Below are 8,965 nucleotides of genomic sequence, written 5' to 3' on the forward strand. Positions count from 1 at the left end.
TTATCGTTGCATCTCTACCATCATATTTCCACAATTAAAGGCCTGCAAATTGTAAACCAGTCACATATCCTGTTATTCTCTACTCTATAATCTTTCAAAGTTTCTGTTTAAAAAGCAAAAGAGCTGAATGGTCAGATTTGCCTAGCTATATTACTTCTAATCTAATTAGGAAGGTGGTTTTAAACACAGTCAGGCATTTCTAATTGAATCTCTCCCTTACGCATGAAGCTACATAATAAATGTGTTGGGATGGGCCTCATTGACATGACTGTGCAAAATTGAGGCATAAATGTTAGGCTGTTTAACCCTTTACACCCATATATAGCTGTCACCTTGCATAGCAAATAAGGGGTGATTTGAATAATTGGGATTTATGTGGAAGCGGTTGCAAGGAATCTGTGCTGTTAGAGATTTGTGTGTGTGTGTGTGTGTGTGTGTGTGTGTGTGTGTGTTCACTCTGCCTACCCCCTGCCCGCATTTTCAGTATAATCACAACACAGTTAAACCAATATATTTATTTTCTGATACTGTTTTAATGTTTGAAATGTCTTATTAATAGGTTAGTCTTTCTAATTCTAAGATTATAGAAATGGTGTGGAGGTTACAAGTCAGGGAAGGTCTAAAGAAAGACTGACACTTATGTTGCATTGTGGGAAGTTGCTCAATTAGTTTTGACCATTCATTTTTTAATGTCTCTTACAAACAGAGTAGAATTAACTTGTTCACATTCATTTCTTCCTGATCCCTGCTATTCTATTTTTGTTTACTTTTTTGCAACCCAGTCATTAATGTACCAGATATTTTCCCAATACTGGTCAGATGCTTCAGCTGTGTCATTTTTAGAACAGGGCTTACTGTATAAATCAGTCAGCCGATATTGGCTTAACACAGATAAATTACAACACCAACATACCAGGTTCCAAGAAATATAGTGTGTGAGCGTGTTTAGATTAAATGACGCTCCTGTGCATTAGTTGCAAAGTGAAAAACTGCAAACATTCAGTTCACAGTTCACCAAAACATTATCATGTTCAATGATGCAAGCATGATACTGCTTGCAAGTAACTCAATCATATAAAACAATACTACATTTGCTGGAATGCCCTTTAGTTTTATCAGGGTTACATATCTGATATGTGTAGTTTCAGTCCAAAAATAGTATTAAAAACGTGTTGGCCAATCCAAAATAAACACAAGCACACATGTGCACACTCACCAACTGATTCTTAATGCCAGGCCAAGGAACTAGATGCGCTGCGTATCCAAGGCAACCTAAATTAGTCTCAGCAGGTATGTGGGCATTATGTCTCTTGCAGAAGAGAGAGCGAGCAAGCGGGCAAGCAAGCCTGGAAAGAGTTGACTGAGAGAGAGGAGAGAGTGTAAATAAAGGAGCAAGTGTGGAAAGGAGGAGTGGAGGGCAGCAGATAAGACCGGAGAGGGAGAGGAAAAGATGAGAGGTAAAGTCAGAGGTTGAATGTGATTAGCAGAAAGCAGCAGAAGAAGAAGAAGAAGGAAGAAGGAAAAGGGGGGGAGAGGGAGCAAGGGATGATTGGATCAGGGATGGAGGGGGGGAGGGATGAAAGAGGAGAGTGGTGCAGAGGGTGAGTCAGAAGGCAATGAGAGTGATTGGGAACTAGCATGCTGCTTATTGCATGCCATGAAGAATAAAGTCAGCAACCAGTCTGCAGGGTCCGTGTGTGTGTGTGTGTGTGTGTGTGTGTGTGTGTGTGTGGCAGAAAAAAGCTATTAAGCAATAACAGCACAGACACAGCTAACTAAATTACATCACAAAAAAGACAAGAATACAAGACAAGACACACACATGCACAAACACAATGTTTTGAAGTACAACAAAACCATGTCTGCACACATGCAACCATGCTCTCAGACACACACACTTTACATTGACTAGTGTCTGGACGACAGAAGGGGTCCAAGAACACAGACGGCCCGTGGGTGAGATGACGCACAAGTGCATACACACACACACACACACACACACACACACACACGCGCGCACACATATACACAAACACACATATGCACAAACAGGATCTAAATATACACATGTACGATGCCTCTTTCTTAGAATTGTCACATAAATGTCTGTGGAGTGATAGAAAGCCAAGGCAAATCAATGCGTGTGTGTTTGTCACAGCTTTTGCCAGCGTGTGTGTGTGTGTGAGCTCCTGAAGGTGTTGATTAGGGGATGTGTGCATGTACTGTATGTGTGTTGCAAGTGTGTGTGTCTCCATCTTTCATTCCATCCCTGCAGCATTTATCATTCACCTCCTGCTCTCTCTCTCTCTCTCTCTCTCTCTCTCTCTGTCTCTCTCTCTGTCTCTCTCTCTCTCTCTCTCTCTCTCTCTCTCTCTCTCTCTCCGTCTCTCCCCCCTCTGTCTGTCAGTCAAACCGAACTGTCGGTCTCGCCTCATCTTTCAGAATGTATTTGTTTTTATGTTATATGATTTATATTTCTGCCACTTACCCGTTAAATAAAATCTGTGAGTGTTTGATAAATCTGGCTTTGGCACTCCATTCTAATATTTTAAAACACACTTTTAAAGGTCCCATATGGTAAAAGGTGAGATTTTCATGTGTTTTTTTTTTTTTTTATCATAAAGCAGGTCTAGGTGCTATATAAATACTGTGAAAGTATCAAAACACTCACTCAACACTGCAACACACAAACAACACTGCAACACACTAATAACACTTCCAAAGAGTTTTAGATGTTTTAGATATTGTGCCTTTAAATGAACCATCGGGGCTTCTGCAAGGTTGTGATCTTACAACTATACCTTATATATCAGTTCAAAGTGCCACTACAGGGCCGTTACAGTTATTATCTCATGTCTTCAACAGAGATGTGGACCCAGAAACACTGACCAATAAGGTGACACTAAGACAGTAAGAAAAAAAGAATGTGTTTTGAACAATAAAACATTTACATATTATAGTAGAAATGCAAAAGACACTATCTTGAGCTGAAGTCTCTAAAATGTACAATTATGTATACAAATGTATATGTTTTCACATTTTGGATGGTGCAGTTTGCATGTAATGTGTGCCTCTGTGGTAAAACAACTCTTTAAAGGCTCTTGATTGATGCGGGAAAAAAAATAAAAAAATGCTTGTCCGAAAACTTTAACAATGGCAAAGAGTGTTTGTGTGGTAGTATTTATTTTTATACAAGCAATATAATATATAATATATAATATAATACAATTTATACTGTGCTGTTCAGTCCGTACCTGTCACTGGGATTCGAACCGGCGACTCTCCAGTTATATATCCCATATATATGCCCATATAGTTCAAATTGTGCATCGTGATCCGTTATTTAAGATATTTTTTTATTTAAATATGCACTTTATGGAGCTTTGATTCTTAAAAAAGGTACTCCTGTTGTTATACAGTATTTATGTTCACTTAAAGAAACTTTTTCAATAAAAACACTTGTGACATGTCATATTTGGCTTTGACTTTGACTAAACATTTGCTGTCACTTTGCGATAAAAATTTTGGGATATATATCGTATATCGATATTCAGCCTAAATATATTGGGACATGATTTTTGGTCCATATCGCCCAGCCCTATTCTCTGCTATAATACTTGACTTGAAGGAACTGTTTCGTAAGAACTACAGACATCGAAATAAAAGACTTGTTCTGGCATCTTGTTCATCACTATTTCATCAGTAAAGAAATACTTGGCATCTTTAAAGAAAGGTGGATGAAATGAAACCTTGGTTCTATGTGCTGGAGATAAAAGATGAAGGAATCAGAAGAGTGTGTGTGTGTGTGTGTGTGTGTGTGTGTGTGTGTGTGTGTGTGTGTGTGTGTGTGTGTGTGTGTGTGTGTGTGTGTGTGTGTGTGTGTGTGTGTGCGTGTGTGTGTGTGCGCGTGTGTGTGTGTGCGCGTGTGTGTGTGTGTGCGCGTGTGTGTGTGTTGTGTGTGTTGTGTGTGTATGTGTGTGTGTGTGTGTGTGTGTGTGTTGTGAGTGTCATTAGTGTGAGGGGCCCCCCGCTGCTCCCAAGTGTTACCTCCCTGCAGAGGAGAGAAGGGAAACAAGGACAGGCCTGGGAGAGGAGGAGAGGAGGAGAGGAGGAGAGGAGGAGGGGAGGAGAGGAGTGGTGTGAACGAGAGGCGTTATGAGTTATGGTGTGTTTGTCAGCATCCTAATGAGTCACCATCAAACTAATGTTTTGTTCCAGCAATTAGTCACAATCAGTAAGTGTGTATGCACGTCTCGGTGTTGTGCAGCATATTAGCTGTGAATCTGAGTTTCCTGTTGCTTGCAGGTGAGTATGGCAAATTAGATTGTGCTTCATGCACTGATTTATGTGTGTATACTTGTGTGTTGTGTGTTGTAGTGCCTAGTGTTGTGTGTTTAATATACATTCAGTGGTCCATGTTGTTTTTAGTCTCTTGCCCAGTTCCATTAATATATTCTTAACACAAGGTGACAACACAGTCTGTCAGTTTCTGTCTGTTTCTGTCAGTTTCTGTCAGTTTCTGTCATAACATAACGCTGCATTCTTTTTTTCAGCAGTTGGCTTCTACATCACAATTTTGCATACATAGCAATAGAAATGCATTTCCTTCATGCATAAACAAGTAGTCATATTTAACCCTTAATAGGGCACTCATTGAAATACTTGCAAATTCCAAATTTCAACCAGAGAGAATATTGGAGGATATTACATACAGCCAGAATGTGTAAAAAAAACATACAGACCCGGGGGAGGGGGGTAATATTTTGAGAAATAAGTTTACGAGATTAAAGTGGCAAATCTACGAGAATTAAATGTGCAGATTTATGAGATTTAAAGTGATGAATCTGCAGGAAAAAATGTCCTTTTCCCCCCACATTTTTCTCGTAAACCAGACTTTTTTTGTGCAGATTTGCCACTTTAAATCTCTTAAATCTGCAACTTTTTTTCTTGGAGATTTGCAGCTTTAATCTAGTAAATAAGCAACTTTTTTCTCTAAATATTAATTATTATTACAAGTCACTGAAGAATAACTCTGTTTGTACGACTGTTTCTTGCAGATTTTTACATTGGAAGTCAAGGTCAATAAAGTTAATATTATTATATTATTATCATACTGATTGGTCAGATGTCATGGTGTCACTGTCTGTGACGTAGCCTGATCTTTGCTGATTAGCTGGAAGAAAACTGAAGTTACCAAATATAGTTCTTTGCCCGATGAAGGGTTAAAGGGCCATGTCTCGCAAATTACAAAAGACATATTCTGTCACTTACCCGTCAGGCTATCTTTCTTGTTTTTGTCTTTTTAATTCATAGTGAATGCTGTTTTGTTTGTGCCACTTACATCCCTGAAAATGTCAATTAATAAAATTTGCTGTCTGAGGCAGTGCAAAAAATAAATAAATACAATAAACAATAAAAATTAGAACAATATTTCGGCTGTGTGTGTTGCTGTTTGGTTGCAGGTCGACTTTTCTCTGCTCCATTCTGGGAAAATAACACTTTTCAGTCACCAACATTTATGTAAACTTATTAACTCTATGCTTACGTATACTGACACTGTGTATACTGGGGGTATCGATACTTTTGAAAATGATTATTGTATCCGGATGCAAGGTTTTAGTATCGATACTTTTTTGAGTATCGATACTTTTGACAACCCTAGCTACTTCTCATCAACAGTATTTAGGATTAAGTTGATTATTTGGCATTTAAAAAGCTTGTGGATGGAAACACAGCACTATACTGTTAGCGCTGTGCTAACTCAGTGGGTAATGTAGTTGTAGTGTGTGTGTTTTTTATATTCCCTAACATGTTCTGTTGTCTTCCTGCCATCCCTGTAGTCTGCACTGTTCGCTGTCAGAAGTTCCTGATCTCGCGGGTCGGGGAGGACTGGATCTTCCTCATCCTGCTGGGACTCCTCATGGCCCTGGTCAGCTGGGTGGTGGACTTCTGCATCGCCATCTGTCTACAAGGTGAGGCACGGAGGGAGAGAGGGAGGGAGGGAGGGAGGGAGGGATTGGATACCAATACTTTGGGTAATGAACAATGTCGACAAACAAGAAGGAGGCAAAGAAAGGTGATTTCCGAAGTAAAGGAGGAATTGATAGAAACAAAGAGGGGAGTTATTCAGACAGGGAGGAAGGGATAAAGGTGCAAGGTTTAATTTGATTCATTAAGTGCCTACTTTTATTTATTCTTTCTTCTTTAAAAAATTCAAGCAAGAAGGGAGAATTAAGGTGCTTGGATCGAGATATGTGTGTGTGTGTGTGTGTGTGTGTGTGTGTGTGTGTGTGTGAGTGTGTGTGTGTGTGTGTGTGTGAACACAGAAGTATGTGTTCTATCCTTAAAGAAGGGAGGACCAGCCAAAATGTCCTCACTTTGCAAACGCACGCGCTTGCGTGCGTGCGTGTGTAAGTGTTCTTGTACTTCCTACATAGTGAAGACCGGAACACGATTTTAACCAACAGAGTGAGGACATTTTGGCTGGTCCTCACTTCTTTAAGGATCTAGGGTTAAGGTTACAATTAGGTTTATATTAGGGTTAGGGTTGGGCTTTTAGTGGTGATGGTGAAGGTTAGGTTTAGGGTAAGGGACTAGGGAACAACGAAACGAAATAACAAAAACTAGAATTGAAAAAAACATTTTCGTTAACTGAAATAAAAATAGAAATGAGAGTTTAAAAACAAAGATAATTAACTGAAACTGTATTTTGTGGTTACAAAACTAACTACAATTGGACAAAATCCAAAACTATTATAACCTTGCTAGGGAATTCACTATTACAATGAGGGTTCTAACAAAGATAGAAGTACAAGAGTGTGTGTGTGTGTGTGTGTGTGTGTGTGTGAGAGAGAGTGTTTGTGAGTGTGTTTGAGTGTGTTTGAGTGTGTGTGAGTGTGTTTGAGTGTATGTCTGGTGTGGTTTCAAGGAGAAGCCAACCTAGTCTTGTCAGTTCCAGTTAAGCAGTACAGTTCTTTTAATTGGATACAGAACATGACTAACTACCTGTCCTGAGAAGACAACATGCACACACACACACACACACTGGGCTAAAGGTGTGTATGTGTGTGTGTGTGTGTGTGTGAGTGCATTACATTTTGCCCTCACTGTACTGTGATTGTAAATGTGTCTCTTACAGGATGCACCAAGCAGTTGGTTGAGAAGTGTACAGTATATGCAAACTTTACATACATGTGTTGCTGGATTGACTGGATTGTGCTTTACATGTCTGCCCTGGTTGTGTGTGTGTGTGTGTGCATTGGTGTGTGTGTCCACAGCACAGAAGTGGATGTACGGTGGTCTGGACAGTAACGTGTTCCTGCAGTACCTGGCCTGGGTCACCTACCCTGTGGTCCTCATCACCTTCTCTGCAGGCTTCACCCAGATTCTCGCCCCGCAGGCTGTTGGTACGACCGGCACACACACACACACACACACACACACACACACACACACACACACACACACTTCTTAAAAGAAATCTTAAAAGCGCAGTATAAAAATGCAGAAAATTACTTCTTGTGATTAATGTTGGTCTGCTGTTCTTGCACTGAAAGTGGCTATTAAGTAAGTGGCTATTTTTTATTTGCTTCAAACCTTTTGTATTCCTATTTATACTGTTATACATGAATTTGAGCATGAAATATGTTAAGTTACTACACTGTAAACATATATAAAATTGCAGTTTCATCATATCTGGTTAAGTGCACGGTCCTATATGCGGCCCTGTGGTAGTGTCCATGAAAAGTTGCGGCCCCCTCCAGCATTTAAGTTGCCCATCCCTGATCTATACCTATACAATTGAAAAAAGCATGGCAAGGCTTCATGCAAGTTTGAATGTCTGCTTTTTTCAAAAGTAAGTAGTTTAGCATATAAGTGTAAATTTAGAGTCCACACAAACTTGGTGTCCCCTGAAAGCAGAAACTACGCTGACTACAAAGATATATTTCACATCACTAACTGGAGGGGGGGCAAAGTTTATCTTGGTAAAAATGTGGGTCCCTCAAGAAAAAGGGTGGGAATCACTGCTCTATCTAGGGTGACCAAGCGTAAGATGAAAATATAGATCCTTTTTGTTTGTTAAGTTAGTATCTTTGTGAGACTCTTTTATTATTTATCTTATTGCAGTTATTAAGAGATATATTGTTGAAGCTAGGTTTTCTAACAGAAGAGTTCATATTTAGAAATTATTAAAAATATTTATTTGAAAAGAGTCTACGAGAGCTATTATTTTGTTACAAGTTTTTACAGATTTCATTTTATTTTATTACAGAAGTTAATTTTGCACCATTGAAGCATAATAAAGCATGTTCATCAACCTCCGAGAAGCCTGTCTGAATTTGTGTCTTGAGGCCGTGCCGATTGTCCTCTTTTTTGGAAATCAAAATATGGTCACCCTAGTTCTATCTGATCACTATAAAGTGAAATTAAACCCTGATAGCTTTCCTAATAGCGTCTCCAGCTACCAGAATGATGCTCTGTATTATAAAGAACTCCTAAATGTGTTTAGCTACAGTGTAACACCACTGTGACACACTGTGAGTCCCCTGTGTTCCTCTTTAGGCTCTGCTTCCTCTCCAGGGGGGGCATCCTCTGACTCAGTGTCAGATGAAGGAAGGAGATAATTCCTTCTGCGCACAATTCAAAGCTGTAGTGTAGTTAAAATTCAGGTTAGGTGTGTCTGCATTCAGTGCAGCACTCCGTCAGGTGCCTGAACTAATTTCTGCTGCAGGTGCAGCAGAGACTTTCCTGTCAGTCTCAGTAAGAGAGGCTAAAGAGACGGCTGTGCTCCTGAGAAGCTTTCAGTGAGACACACCTCCTTCTCCCTTCCACTCTTCATCTCACTGAATCACTGTGTTAACTCTATTGTAGGTGGGAGAGCATGGTTTTTTTCATCTTACTATGAAAAAAGAAGTGTGGAAGCAATCATAATAATGATAATGCAAATGTCACATTCATACAACTC

General features: G+C 39.6%; 1 protein-coding gene across 4 annotated transcripts in view; it reads left to right on the forward strand.

Annotated features, from left to right (window-relative positions):
- The window catches only part of clcn2c (chloride channel 2c), a 226,204-nt gene that overhangs the window by 100,234 nt on the left and 117,005 nt on the right, over positions 1–8,965 (forward strand). For all 4 annotated transcript variants that reach the window (XM_059330741.1, XM_059330743.1, XM_059330744.1 and 1 more), the window contains exons 4-5: positions 5,841–5,972; positions 7,278–7,406. In XM_059330741.1, the coding sequence (XP_059186724.1) occupies positions 5,841–5,972; positions 7,278–7,406 (261 nt within the window). The remainder of the gene's footprint in view (positions 1–5,840; positions 5,973–7,277; positions 7,407–8,965) is intronic.

Source organism: Centropristis striata, chromosome 4 (assembly GCF_030273125.1).
Source record: "Centropristis striata isolate RG_2023a ecotype Rhode Island chromosome 4, C.striata_1.0, whole genome shotgun sequence".
Lineage (NCBI taxonomy): Eukaryota > Metazoa > Chordata > Actinopteri > Perciformes > Serranidae > Centropristis > Centropristis striata.